The sequence below is a fragment of the Pelophylax lessonae genome (genome assembly GCF_965119305.1).
Source record: "Pelophylax lessonae genome assembly, chromosome: 1".
In the NCBI taxonomy this organism is placed as follows: domain Eukaryota; kingdom Metazoa; phylum Chordata; class Amphibia; order Anura; family Ranidae; genus Pelophylax; species Pelophylax lessonae.
This window is the reverse complement of record NC_138768.1, coordinates 360,446,101-360,461,021: the sequence shown is the minus strand read 5'-3', so window position 1 is coordinate 360,461,021 and position 14,921 is coordinate 360,446,101. Positions and strand designations below refer to the sequence as shown.

Sequence of the window (14,921 nt, the reverse complement as noted above, 5' to 3'; positions counted from 1 at the left end):
GGTTTCCTGGCCGATCTGCTTCTCCGTGTGGTGTCCCCTACTATGCTGATAACGCAGTTGGATGTCACCATGAGAACTCTGGAGGAGTTCAGGTGGGTTCTGAACCTTCAGAAGTCATCCCTGGCCCCTTCCAAGAGACTGGACTATCTGGGCCTGATTTTGGACTCGTCCTCAGTCAGGGTGTTTTCTCCCTCCGGGGAAAAAAAACTCTTAAAACTTCAGGCTGCGGTTCAACTGTTGCTGTCCCGCACATGGTCGTCCCTTCTGACCTACATGCGAGTTTTGGGACTGATGGTGTCGTCTTTCAAGACGGTCCCTTTCGCTCAATCCCTCTCGGGGATCCCCCACATGCTTCTCGAATGGGACTAGAATCCAAACTCTTTGGATTCAGATCCGGCTGAGCCGGCTGACCAGGGAGTCTTGATCTGGAATCCTTCTTCCCCTTTTTACTGGACAATTGTCACAGCGGATGCAAGCCTGTCCAGGTGGGGAGAAGTCCTCAGCAGGTTCTCTGCTTCGGGAGTATGGTCCCTGGAGGATCAAGGTTACCGAGCGATCCGGATTTGCCTCGTTCACTGGATCGGGCACCTGCAGCTTTCCGGTGCACATTCATTCGAGTACGCCACAATGTGGCTTATGTCATTCACCAAGGGGGCACCAAGGATGTCCTTGCGGCCTTGGAAGTGATAATTTTTCGCTGGGCAGAGCGCCTTGTTCCAGCTCCCTCCCCTTGTACCTCTCCAGGTGTGGAAACATTGGCAGGCAGATTGCCTCAGTCGACAGGCCTTGGATTCAGGGGAATGGTCCCTTCATCTGGAGGTGTTTCAGCAGTTGTGCCTTAGTTGGGGGCACTCCAGACGTGGACCTGTTGGTGTAGCATCCACTGGATAGTGCTGAGGCTTGTGGCCCGCTTCCATGACCCTCCTGGCGGGTGCAATGGTGGCACCATGGGTTCTGTCATAGGCAAGAACATTCGCTAAGTTCAACTTAAACGATGCCGAGAAGTTTGGCGTGGTCTCCTGCGCAAGGCTGATGCTGGCATGGTCATGTGAGAGTGCTCACGGATGGGCCAAGGTCTGTATCAGCTGCGGTCTGCCTTTCCTCCTCTCAAGTTGCTGTCAAGAATTATTCGCAGGATCGAGGCGGAAGGGATTCCGGTCTTTCTCGTGGCTCCGGACTGGCCTCGCCAAGCTTGGTATGCCGACCTGGTCAGGCTAGCGGCAGACGCTCCTTGGAGAATTCCTCTCAGGGAGGAGTTATTGTCTCCAGGGCAAATTTCCCATCTGACTTTGTGGTCGCTGGCTTTGCCGGCTTGGCTGTTAAAAGCCAGGTGCTGAAGGACGGGGGATTGTCTGCTTCAGTGATTCCCACCCTGCTTAAAGCGTGGGAAGCGACTTCTAGGATGACTTTTCCTCATACGAGAAAGTCGTATATTGCGTGGTGTGAGTCTCCTTTGGCTCCCCCTCGCTCTTAGCCCGGATCTTGGCTTCCTTCAGCGGGGGTTGATCGGCCCGGATCTTGGCTTCCTTCAACGGGGGTTGATCAAAAGTTGGCCTTGAGTACGGTCAAGGGTCAGGTTTCGGCTTTGGCAATTTTCTTCCAAAGGCCGTTGGCCACCCGTTTCCTGGTGCGTAACTTCCTCCAGGGGGTGCGACACTTGGTACCTCTGGTGCGACCTCTGTCACCAACTGGGGACCTTGATTTGGTGCAGTCAGTTCTTCAAGAACCTCCGTTTGCGAGTATTCGTGGGAATCCCCTACCTACCTTATTGTAGAAGGTGGCCTTCTGGTTGTTGTCACTCTGTGCGCAGGGTGTCAGCACTGGCGACTTGTCCTGTCGTTCTCCCTATGTGTTGGTTCATGGGGCCAAGTGGTACTTCGTCCGGATCTGTTCTTCACTCTGATGGTGGTTTCTGGTGTTCACTTGCATGAGGACGTTGTATTATCATCTTGTGTCCTAAGTCCTCACATCCTAAGGAATGTGCGTTGCATACTCTGGATAGAGTTTGGGCACTCAAGGTGTACTTGGCGACTACTGAGTCTTTTCGTGAGTCAGGTTTGCTCTCTGTACTCACGGATGGCCCAAGAACAGGGCTGCCTGCGCCTGCTGTGACTATTTCCAGATGGATTGGACAGTCGGTGGTGCAGGCTTATTCAATAAAGGGTCAGGTCCTACCTTTCCCTGTTTCGGCGCATTCTACTCGAGCGCCTGGTGCCTCCAGAGTGTTTCGTCGTACAGCCATCTGTGCTTCAGGTTGCAAGACGGTTACCTGGGCCTACGGCCACACCACCCTGAATGCGCCCGCTCTCGTCTGATCTCAGCAGCTAAGTGGGGTCGGGCCTGGTTTGTACTTCATCTGTTCACACTAGGGATGCACCGAAATGAAAATTCTGGGCCGAAACCGAAAATGCAGGTTGCCCTTGCCTGAAAACCAAAACCGAAAATGACTTTTTCCCCAAATTTTTTTTTAAGATAGGTAGAAGAGGGGCATACGCCAAAAACGGGCAGGGACGTACACCTGTCGCAGCTACCCTGTCACAGTATATGTACTGCGATGGGTTGGCAAGAGGTTAATTTAATTACCAATGGTATTCGTATTATGCAGCATGAGGGGTTAATGTATTGTCACTGCTGAATTAGTGACCGACCAGTTGCATTTGTTTAACCCCTTTGTGCTGCATTAGTGCAACCAGTATCAGTGTTAATTAACACTGGTTGCACTGATACTGGTTTCACTAATGCAGCACAAAGGGGTTAAATAACTGCAACTGGTTGGTCACTAATTCATCAGTGACCAGCAGTGGCAATACATTAACCCCTCATGCTGCATAATATAAATTCCATTGGTAAGCTGCCTCAGCTCTCCCCCATCCCCCCCCCACTGCCTCAGAGTCCCCCTCGGCAGTACACCCTCCCCCCTCTGGCTCAGCGTCCCTCCCCATCCCAACGATTCAATCTCCTACTCACTGTGCTCCTCGGGTGTACTTCATTCAAAAGTCCCGCCTCTGGCCGGCGGCCCGCCTCCCGGTGATGTCACTACTACTACGATGTGTGTATGAATGAAGTGACACACCGGGCGGGAGGGCAGGCGAGTGGCCGGTAATTGATATAACTATTTGATCCTTCCCTTCACTTCCCTGTCAGCGGGACTGTGTGTGAATGACCTGACACCGGGCGGGGGGAGCGGCCGCTAATAACTATAACTATGTGAGCCTTCACTTCCCTGTCAGCGGAGATACATGCCTGACAGGGAAGTGAAGGCTCACATGGTTATAGTTATTAGCGGCCGCTCCCCCGGCCCTCCCCGCCCGGTGTCAGTTCATTCACACACAGTCCCGCTGACAGGGAAGTGAAGGCTCACATAGTTATATCTATTAGCGGCCGCTCGCCTGCCCTCCCGCCTGGTGTGACACTTCATTCATGCACACATCGTAGTAGTAGGGACGTCATTGAGAGGCGGGTTGCCGGCCAGAGGCGGGACTTTTAAAACCTGCGCTGCGCCCTCCTCCTTCCTCACGGCGGCCATATTAATTTCGGCATTGTTAACCCATTATCGGCCCGAAATGGGATAGGCTCATTTTCGGCCGATAATTTCGGTGGCTGAAATTTAGGTGCATCCCTAGTTCACACCTTTTACCAATCTTTATGAGGTGGATGTGCTGGCATCTGCGGATGCCTCTTTTGGCCGCATAGTTTTTGCTGGCTGCTGTCTGCAGGGCTTTTGACCTTCCTTGAGGGTGTTTACTGTTTGTTTCAGGTGGGCCTCATCTTTTGTTCTGATGAGTCTTATGTTGCCTGGTCGGCTATGTTTAGCCTTGGGGACTTGTTCTTTTCTGCTGTTGCCACCCCTCATTTTATGGCACTGCTTTGGGACGTTCCTACTGATATGGATCAGAGAACTGTGTCCGTCAATGAACGATAGAGAAAACTGGATTTTTGACTTACTGTAAAATCCTTTTCTCTTAAGTTCATTGGCGGATGCAGTACCCACCCATCTTTTTTGAGTTGGGTTGGTGTTACTTGCTGACACTGCTTGGATACAAAACTGACATCCTATGCAGAAAGTGAGAGGGTGTACTCTCTGGGACTGCCCATAGGTGTAGCCAGAACTTTTCTTCTGCCTAGTGTCCTACTCTTGTAGGGGGCAGTATAACCCTACTGATAAGGATCAGAGAACCGTGTTCATCAATGAACTTAAGAGAAAAGGATTTTACGGTAAGTCAAAAATCCAGTTTTTGTAAGATCTTACCATAAAATCTTTTTCTTTGATGACCATCGACAGATGCAGCACCCGCCTCTCTGTATGGGGATGGTTCTTTTTGTCTTCACTAATTGCAACTAAACTGATGTACTGGGCTGTGGCAGTGGGGGTTATGCCTGGAGGGACAGCCCCATGGTCGTGTACATGTTAAAAGTTTTGTACTAACGAACTGCCTAGACGACTACTGCAGGTGGCAGCATAACCCACTCAGTTCATGGAGATAAGGCTGCATCTATCGATGGACATCAGGGAAAAAGATTTTACAGAAAGATCTTACAAGGATCTTATTTTTTTCTACTGCTTCTAAATGCTTAAGCCTCCAAACGCCTCTGAAAGATTGTGTGCACGCCATGGACACATAGGCTAACATTTAAGTGACAATCCGCTAACGCAAGGCTACGCCCCCCTGACGATGTATTATACTATGAAACGCGTAGGAGGAACTACGCCTGCATCTGTCGTCACACGCCAGGAAGGTCCACCGCCGCCATTTCAAAACTCCGGATGACTGTTTCTTAATGCTGCGCATTTTCGTATCTTTGGGGAGTGCAATAATAGTGAATAAAGCTTCTTTTTAATGTAACATACTACACCGTGAGCATTTCTCTTGTTCCAAATACACCCACCCTTGCCGAACTGCTTCTTTTGTTTGTGCAGTGGAGAACATGCACACATGTTTGTGTGTGAAGTGGAAAGTCTGCACATATATCTGTGTATGAAGAGGAGTGTTCAGTATGTTTATGCTGTTTTCATCTGGGGAACATCTAGTCCAAGAGCCTTTCTAGATCATTGTGAGAGCAGTGATCCTAATCATCTGGTAAGAGGCCAACTACTCTATGTGGTGGAGGCTCGTTTGGAACACTTGTGTCAGTCCGTTTGGTGCACTTCGAGTGGTGGAAGCTTCCATTTACAGGATTGAATTACATTATGGACATTTAGTATAAATAGCACTGCATTTTATATATAGTTTTTATCATCACCTGTGGATTGATGCTGGCTGCTATTTTTGTATAACTTTTTGGATGCATGGTTTTCTTTATTTATTTACATAGGCAAACATGGAGGGGCATTTAGAGGCAGTAAAATGCCCCTTTCAGCAGAGGTAAAAACGTCCTGTGTGCATGAGCCCTTTGGGTCAACGTGCATGCTTCTACATTCATACCGAGATTGCACCACTTCAGCCAAAGGTGTGTTAAAAAAAAAAAGCATTTCCTGTCCTAAAAGAACATTGGAGCAAGGTTACAGTTTGCCAGTGAACATACAGTATAATTGAAGACCATGCCCTCTGAAGGAATGTACTGAAGATTAATAAACCAGATTAATAAACCAAAGATATTTGTTTGCTCATCGCAACAGAAGAATTGTTTGCTGCAAACAGAAGACAATATTTGAGTAGAAGAACCTCATAACATTTCTAAAGAATGGTGGTGGAAATGTTATGATTTGGTGTTGCTTTACTGCTTCAGGATCTGGGCAGCTTGCAGTCATCAAGTGAATTATACTGTCCTAATCATATGAAAGTGTTTCCTAATGAGAATGTGAGGCCATTTGTTCAAAAGTTAGTTGAACCACAGAAATTAGTCTTTTTAACATATTTATCTGAATGAAGCACACTAGCAAATCCACCAAGGGATGGCTTAAAAAAAAAAAAACGAGGGCGGTGGATTGCCCTAGTCAAACTCTGATTTGATTTCTCTGGAAATTGTGTGCATACATTTTGAAATGACCAGTTCATGCAAGGAAACCCGCAAACAACTTGCAACTGAAGGAATTTTTCATGTCCATGTCAGAGGCTGGTGGCCACAAAATGCTTACAAGAAATTTCTGTTGATAATCTAGAGATAATTTAGTTGAGTAATTGTTAGATTGTTAGGTAGATTGCCTTTATCTGTAGGCACTGTTTGAACAAAGATCTAATGTTTGCATAGTCTAATATGTTAATACATATATATATATATATATATATATATATATATATATATATGTATATGTATAATGTCAATCCTTTTTAAGAGGTATACTTCATTTTTTATGATTGTATTGTACCAATGTAATATTTGTAATAGTGTAGTGATCCAGTCCTACTGTTTGTCATAACTAATCACTTTGTTCTACAAAATACATTTTCAAACAGATTGCAATTAAAATGGCCACTTTCTAATTTAGGGCTTGATGCTAAAGTGACAATGAAGAAGAAATCCACGGAAATTTTGGCAAAATTGAAAAACATTGCAATCCTAGATTCTGACAGCAGTGCCCTATATAAAAAGGTACGTTTCTTTAGTATTTATGTATGTATGTGTGCATTTACTATGGTCTTATTCAAAGCAAAAAAATATGAGACAGGATGAAAATTTTGGTGAATCTGTCAGTTCAAATAAAAAATGTCAGCAGTGTTGCTCACATCCAGAATAACCCTATTCACGTAAAAAAAAGAAATTTCAGCAGTGTTTTTTTTTTTTTTTTTATTGGACTATTTTATTACAGTAAAGCTACTGTATACTCGCCTTTTGTTCAGCGCTGCTATGTCTTGGTGCTCCCTGCTGACCGCTAACATCTTCTGCCTAGCAGCTTTGGGTATCGATCCCTGGCTGTTTCTATTGGCCAGACCAGGTGCCTCCTCTTCTCCGGTCCCACGTTGGCGCATCTGTCTACTCCTCGCTGCCGAGTGCCCACCATAGCAAGCTGCTTACTATGGGGGCACCCATGTGGGCTCACTCCCGAGCCAGCTCTGTGTGTAGCTCTCATTCTCAGACCTTGACTGACTGGTCCAGATCAATAAGTAGGAACTTGTTAGTTGCTGCCATTGACAGCTCATTTATTGTTGACCACATGATTGTGGAACAAAAGATATTTTTGTTGTGATACTGCATACAGTACTTTCTCACACTGAACACCAGTCTCTGCACTGCAATACAGCAGCTGGTGTGAACCAGCCATAAAGATGAGGAGCTGTATGGTAGCCTTTGTAAAGATTTTGGAAGCTTTCATTTGTTAAAAAAAAAAAAAACATTTTGGAAGCTCAAATAGCTGACTTTTGGAGGTCAATAAAACAACTACAGGCTCCTGAATCAATAATGGCGGGTGCCTGGATAGCCCCTTCTGGAAGCTGTAACGAGATAAGAACAGTCAGGTGAGATGAATTGTGGGGGCACAACCCTTGGTTGGTGGAGAAAAGGGTTAGGCACTTACAGCTTTTAGCTGGACAAGACCTCACATAGTGTCCATTTTCTCCACAGTACAGGCACAAGTTATTCAGTCGCCGGCGTTGACGTTCTTCCGGGGTAGGTACATGAGGTTCTGGAGGCAGAAGCATTACTGCAGGCGTAGCGAGAGATCCCCCCTGGGCGGATGAAGAGGAGGCTGACGGGGTTAGTAACTGGAACCGTTCTTCAAGCCGGTTATAGCCTTCTTGTAAGTTCTTGACAGACTGAGTCAATGCCACCAGGTGATGGCACAACTCGTCCATAGGAGAGGTTCCTCGTTCAGGCTCAGACATCTGGCTGCTTTGTACTATCATGTACCTGGAGATGAGCCTGATACTGTGAGGAAGGCCTCTCTTGCGCCTCTGATTCGGGACCCCTGATAGTGCAGACAGGGGGCACCGGAGTGTAGAGTAGCACGAGCGCCTGGAGGTTGCTTGAAGCGGACAATGGCCACTGGTGAGGGTCGCCAGGGAAGTCCGGTGAGCAGGACGATGAGCAGGCAGCAGGTGCTGGAGGCAGGAGTTCCTAGGTAACAGGAGGAGCCTGGTGAGCCTCCTGGGCAGGCTGGACGGATCTGGGAATGACAGAAGCGTGGTAAGACAAGCCGGGTCTGGAGCCAATCGGTAACGTAGAAGCCAGTAGGAGCAGACAGGAAGAGGGGTCACAGGACAAGCCAAGGTCGGTGCAGGCGGAGAGCAGAGAATCGTCAGGACAAGCCGGGTCTGGAACTCAAAACAAGGTGCAGGTAAACAGGTAACAGGTAGCCAAGGCTGAAGACAAAGCAGCACTAGAGCAGTGTAAGGGCTGGGTTTAAATAGTCTATTTGGCGCCAGTGTCTAACGTACGTTGCGTATTCGCGAACATGAGTGCGCAGCGGCACGAGTTCGTGCATGCGCATTGGCCATTGTTAGGTTTCTGATGGGAAAATGTCTTTGCACAGCAAACGTTCTCTTACAGCTAGGTTCATTATTAAACCTAGAATACATATTTTTACTGGTGTGAGGCTTTGGAGGTTTTTTCATATACCTTTTAGCAGGTCCATGTTCTTTTCCTCCTTGTATTTGATGATAGAACCACATTTGGCCCTTGGCACCACCAAAATTTAGGTTTCTGCACTATCCGCTCTGTTTAACTTTCTCTTGCTAATCATTTGCAGATTCATATTTTTATCCAAGGGTTTACATGTGTTGCTCTCCTTGTTAGGTCCGCATACCAGAAGCTTTATGACTACTATTGTTAAGAAAGACCTCCTTTCAAACCCATTTAAGACATGTCTTTGGTGTTGCTATCCCTTAACCTAGCCTTTCTTGTGGCCATCACTATGACCAGGAGAGTTTCTGAATTATCAGCATTTTCCTGTAGGGAGTCTCATTTGATTTTCTACAAAGACCAGGCTGTTTTGAGTCCAAGAGCCTAATTTTTACCCAAATAAATATTTATTTGCTTTTCACCTTTAAGCTATTGTGTAGCCTTTACTGTGTATGACACAATTTCATCCTAGGAATATTTCTTTCCATTGCTGCCTGGATGTACAGTGCCTTGCAAAAGTATTTACCCCCATGACTTTTTTTTACCTATTTTGTTACAATACAGCCTTAAGTTCAATGTTTTGTTAATTTGAATTTTATGTGAAGGATCAGAATACAATAGTCTAAATTGGTGAAGTATGTATTCACCCCCTTTGTTATGAAGCCCATAAAAAGTTCTGGTGCAACCAATTACCTTCAGAAGTCACATAAGAAGTCACATAATTAGTGAAATGATGTCCAACAAGTAAGGGAGGGGTCAGGCCAGGGTTAGGTTATAAAAAAAAAGATCCAAATATTTGATGATCCCCAGGAGCACCATCAAATCTAGCATAACCAAATGGAAAGAACATGGCACAACAGCAAACCTGCCAAGAAACAGCTGCCCACCAAAACTCACGGACCGGACAAGGAGGGCATTAATCAGAGAGGCAGCACAGAGACCTAAGGTAACCCTAGAGGAGCTGCAGAGTTCCACAGCAGATACTGGAGTATCTGTACATAGGACAATAAGCCGTGCGCTCCATAGAGTTTGGCTTTATGGCAGAGTGGCCAGAAGAAAGCCATTACTTTCAGCAAAAAACAAAATGGCACATTTAAGTTAGCGACAAAGCATGTGGGAGATTTCTAAAATGAACGGAGGAAGGCGCTCTGGTCTGATTTGACTAAAATTGAACTTTTCGGCCATCAAAGAAAATGCTATGTCTGGCGCAAACCCAACACATTACATCCCCCAAAGAACACCATCCCCACAGTGAATCATGATGTGGGGATTTTTTTCAGCAGCCAGGACTGGGAAACTGGTCAGAGTTGAGGGAAACATGGATGGTGCTAAATGCAGGGATATTCTTGAGCAAAACCTGTACCACTTTGTGTGTGATTTGAGGCTAGGACAGAGGTTCACCTTCCAGCAGGACAATGACCCCAAACACACTGCTAAAGCAACACTTGATTGGTTTAAAGGGGAAACATGTAAATGTGTTGGAATGGCCTAGTCAAAGCCCAGACCTCCATCCAATAAAAAATCTGTGGTCAGACTTAAAGATTGCAGTTCACAAGTGCAAACCATCCAACTTGAAGGAGTAGGAGCAGTTTTGCAAGGAGGAATGGGCAAAAATCCCAGTGGTGAGATGTGGCAAGCTCATAGAGAGGTATCCAAAGTGACTTGGAGCTGTGATTGCCTCAAAAAGGTGGCTCTACAAAGTATTGACTTTAGGAGGGTGAATGGTTATGCACATGGACTTTTTCTGTTATTTTGTCCTAGTTGTTTTTCACAATTAAAAAAAAAAAAAAAAATCATCTTCAAAGTTGTGGGCATGTTCTATAAATTAAATGATGCAAATCCTTCAGTTTATCTCAATGTTAATTCCAGAAGAAATTGTGTATGGGGATGCCAACAACCTCCCTCATGCTCAAAGGCTAGAAGGGAGGTGTGCATGCATAACCCCACCAAGAAATTGGGACTTTGAAGGCAGCGGCATATGGTGGAAACATGTATTGAATATGGACTTATATTGGATAAAACATCAACTTTTTTTGACAATCACATAACAAAGTGTTAAAAGCACTGATGCAGCAAATACATCAAAAAACAAAAATCAAAAAATACATAAGAACCAGAAAACCACAGAGATGAAGGTCAACAGGGTCCTACATGTTTCGCCGATATGATTGGCTTCTTCAGGGACCGATGGTATTTGTGACCTATTTTATGGTTCTAAACAATAAGACAAGCAAAATTAATTAGTAAAATGTTGTGGGGGTAAATAACCACAGACATATCATTATGTATAGTGGCAAAAACTCCCATAAACAGACAAGTGTATATTACATTCTGCTTACCAATTATTAAAATTATAAATGTGTCCGTTGACAGTGACAAGGGCCCTGAGGTAAGGGACAGCCACACAGGGTGAACCGGCCTAGGTCAAATGGTGACATAGAGCCATATGCCTCCAAAGTGGTAAGTACTGGACCGGACTAAGGCCCAGCAGCAGGTGTACAATATCCCACAAAGAGGATAGGGAATATGTGTCCAAGCCTCTAAAAATCAAACAGTATTAACAAAAATATTAATCATGAGATAGTGAACTGGAAAACCATATTTGAATACATTGTGCAGTGATTGATAGAGAAAATATGCATGAGTAATTGTCCAGAATGCATAATTGATAGAGTGAGTGTGGATGAAAAAGAGAAATTAGCCAATGGGTATAGATATGTGAAAACTAAAAGGCTAATTTAGGTAGCCTGAAATATGTGACCAGTGGTGATGATGAGGAACCCCAAGTAAGAAGTGAGCCAGTGGGGGCAGGAGGGGAAAGGAGAAGACCATAGGGTTGAGGGGCAGGAGGTGCATATAAACCATATGCACAAAGTAGCAGCATACACCATTCACAGGCCAGCAAAAAGAAAATCATCCGGTATGCCAGGGCGTCAGGTAGTCGTGTCTGACTTACCTGTGTTGCCGCGGGACCTTAAATAGACCGGTCCCACCGGAAGTGACGCGGCCATGACCGGCCTCTGTAAGTCACTTCCGGCGCGGGCGCCATCTTGCGGCGTAACCAGCGTGGACCGCAAACAAAGCGGTAACACGCTGGCAACGAGCCGCGAAAACCCGCCCAGCAGGGCGGGCGGGATCAGGGACATTGGGAGGAGGAAGGATGGAAATTACCTCACTCCAGACCCCGGCTTGGCGCCTGAGTACCTACCAAAAAAGGGGAGGAGGCATGCCGATCACCAAGTGGCATCCCAAATAGACAAGGCACATACCATTACCATCAAAGAACAACCACAATAAATCCTGATCAATGGGTGGTCCTAAATAATGACAAAGATATAGAAATTAATAAAAACATCTTAACATAACCTACATTTGAGATCCTAATAGATCAAATATATCAATAGTCCATAGTATACAGGCATAATGATAATCAATTATGCTTAGCATTCAAAGGGGAGTAAGAAAACAACATAAAAGAAAATAGGAGGAAAGCAAAAGAACTAAAGGGAATAAAGGGAAGAGAATTGGCTAGGGAAAGTAAAAGCACAAGAAAAAACCAAGAAAGGAAAAAGGGAGGGAAAAGGGGGAAAAAGGGGAATATAGCAAAAATGTGTTCGATGTTATAGGCATAGCATCAACTTAATCACTCCAGGAATGGTTTGTATGATATAGTCGTATTGAGGCCAGGAGGCTTGGTGGCCTGAAGCTGGTACGTTTTATGGTTTCCAACACCGAGAATTGAATGGTGTATGGATCAAATTAATGATGAAGGCCAACATGCTTGCATATGGGGGTATACATCATGCCGGTGTCAATGTAGTACAAGTGGTCGTGTATGCGGCGAGCAAAAGGTCTTTTTGTCCTACTGGCATAAAACGAACCACATATACAGCTGGCAAGGTATACCACCCCCTCCGTTAAGCACGTGGCATGGAAGCGGGGTGTCAGAGGGCCACCGCATGGGAGGGGGAGCAAGTATCCCTCTCTTACCCATGGGCACTCGGTACACTCACCGCATTGAAAAGTACCATATCCACCTGTGGCCCCTAATGACACACTATCCTGGCCCTGATAATGGCTATGGACAAGTTTATCCCTCAAAGAGGGAGCTCTACGGTAAACGATCTCTGGCGATGGTCGTACATATTTAGAGATTGTCATGTCATGTCATCGGTAAGAAAATGCCAGTTTTTTTCCAACAGATTTCTAATCACATGATGTGAGTTGTATTTGGTAATGATTTTTGTAGTATTAAGAGTTTGCTTTTTCCGAGGTCCAAAAATACGTTCATCTCTAGGTTGTACAGTAGTTCTATTATATGCTTTTCTGAGTGTGTTTTTACTATACCCTCATGCCAGTAACCTCTTTTGGAGGGCTCTGGCTTCCTGTTCAAAATCACTGTCCAGCGTGCAATTTCGCTGAACCCAGATAATTCCAGATTGTGAGGCATCAATACACGAAAAATGCCGGGGGGGGGGGGGGGTGAATACTTTTGCAAGGCACTGTAGTGAGGGCAATCAGTGTTTGCCTTTCTGCCATTAGTTTCTGTTAGGCCGACTGATTCCCTTTTTTTATTCTACGAGGTCCTAAAAGGTTCAGAATTAACTTTACCTAAGTGGATTGGAGAGCCTATTGTGTATTTTTTTGTTTCTTTTTTTCTTTTTCATCACAAGGCCTTGATATGACAGATTTGTAAGGCTGTGACCTGGTCTTTTTCATATTATATCTTTTGGTATTACGGTGTTGCTTGCTGTAAATAGTAATTTTGTTCAAAAGGTTCCGCAAAGGTCTATCTAATGCCCTTGGTTTTCCTTTGGTTGTTTTTTTTTTCTTGTTGGGTTGGTTCGGCTGGGTTTGAGGGTTTCTGCCCCTCAGTCTGGACTTCTTTTGGACGTCTTTAGTTTGCTTAATTATCATCAAGCTGTGTCCATCAATGGACAATCGAGAGGAAAGTAGAATTGTTGTACTTTAAAATCATTTTGAGGGACACAGTTCCCTTCGGACAAACATTGTTCTTTATTAGGGATATTTGCTACAACCGCGCAGGTGTGAGGTGGAATGATTTATAGCCTCTAGGGGGCTGTCTTTCAGCTTTCTTTGTGCCTAGTGTTGTTTATTCGTGTAGGTGTATTCTTAATCGAACATGGACCAGTTAATTTTTCATTAGGCATGTGTTAATGGACTTGTCTTCTCCAAAACTTAGGGCTTTTATTGCTGTAATGTGCTGTATTTTCTATTGGCCACCAAACATTAAGGGCAATTTCACTGGACAGAATTCATAGGGAATAGGAAGAAGTAGTCCAAAATCTGAGAATACAAGCTCTGGTAGTAGTTTGCATGACAGAGCATAGGGACCTTTGTGGCTGCCTTCTCTGAGAAGGGAAGCAGTTTAAAAGTTTAGAAGAACCACCAGGTCTGCTTTTAATGCTAGTAAAGTATAATCTTAAATGTAGTATTAAAGTTGCAGGACTGCATTTCATGGTAATTAGAGTGCGATTAGGGACCCTGGACCCTGGTTCTTTTTATGATACCTGGATTAAATATTGATGTTGATAGGAACAGAACAGAATTGTTACCTTTTACTAATCTTTAAATGCTTCGATTTGCTACTATTATGCAGCAGATCAATTATCTTAATTTTGTTGCTGTACTTTGTCATTAATGTTTAGATCCAGTCCCCTGATTCCTGGCGGTTGTTTACTTCTGTTGCTGTAGAGCAGTGGTGTCCAAACTTTTTTCAAAGAGGGCCTGATTTGATGAAGTGAACATGCGTGAGGGCCGACCATTTAGCGTGACATTTGAACCATTAAAATTAAAAAAAAAATATATATATATATATATATATATATATATATATATATATATATATATATATATATATATATATATATATATATATATATATATACACACACATACACACTCATACATACATACATAACATACACACACATAACATATACATACATACATACATACACACACATACAAACACACTGTAAGGAGTCTCCGAGAGAAAGGCATTGACAAAAGTCAGCAGTGTCTCAGGGGGCCGTATAAAACTAAAGGACAGGCCGCAACTGGCCCGCGGGCTGGACTTTGGACATGACTGCTGTAGAGGCTTACTAGTGTGTCTGGTCTCATAAAAAGCGCACATAGAGCCAAATTATGATTTTTTTTTTCTTTAAGTATGGTGTGTGTTTTCTCCCTCCTAGATTAGTCTTCACATTAAGGCCCCTTTCACACGGGCTTTCCGATCAGGTCCGCCTGTCAGTTTTTTTTCAGGCCGACCTGATCGGATGCTCCATGCAACCCTGTGAAGTCATGTCACCGTTAACATGGCCTCTGACACCCGCCGCTATCTGATCCGATCCTCTCCGTGAAATCCAGACGGATGGAAACCTTATTTTCCATCCATCTGGAGG

At 44.7% G+C, this 14,921-nt stretch overlaps 1 protein-coding gene across 1 annotated transcript in view; it reads left to right on the top strand.

Annotated features, from left to right (window-relative positions):
• Positions 1 to 14,921, top strand: part of VPS13A (vacuolar protein sorting 13 homolog A) — a 427,491-nt gene that overhangs the window by 159,505 nt on the left and 253,065 nt on the right. The window contains exon 31 of the mRNA XM_082266808.1: positions 6,428 to 6,531. Within this exon, the coding sequence (XP_082122934.1) occupies positions 6,428 to 6,531 (104 nt within the window). The remainder of the gene's footprint in view (positions 1 to 6,427; positions 6,532 to 14,921) is intronic.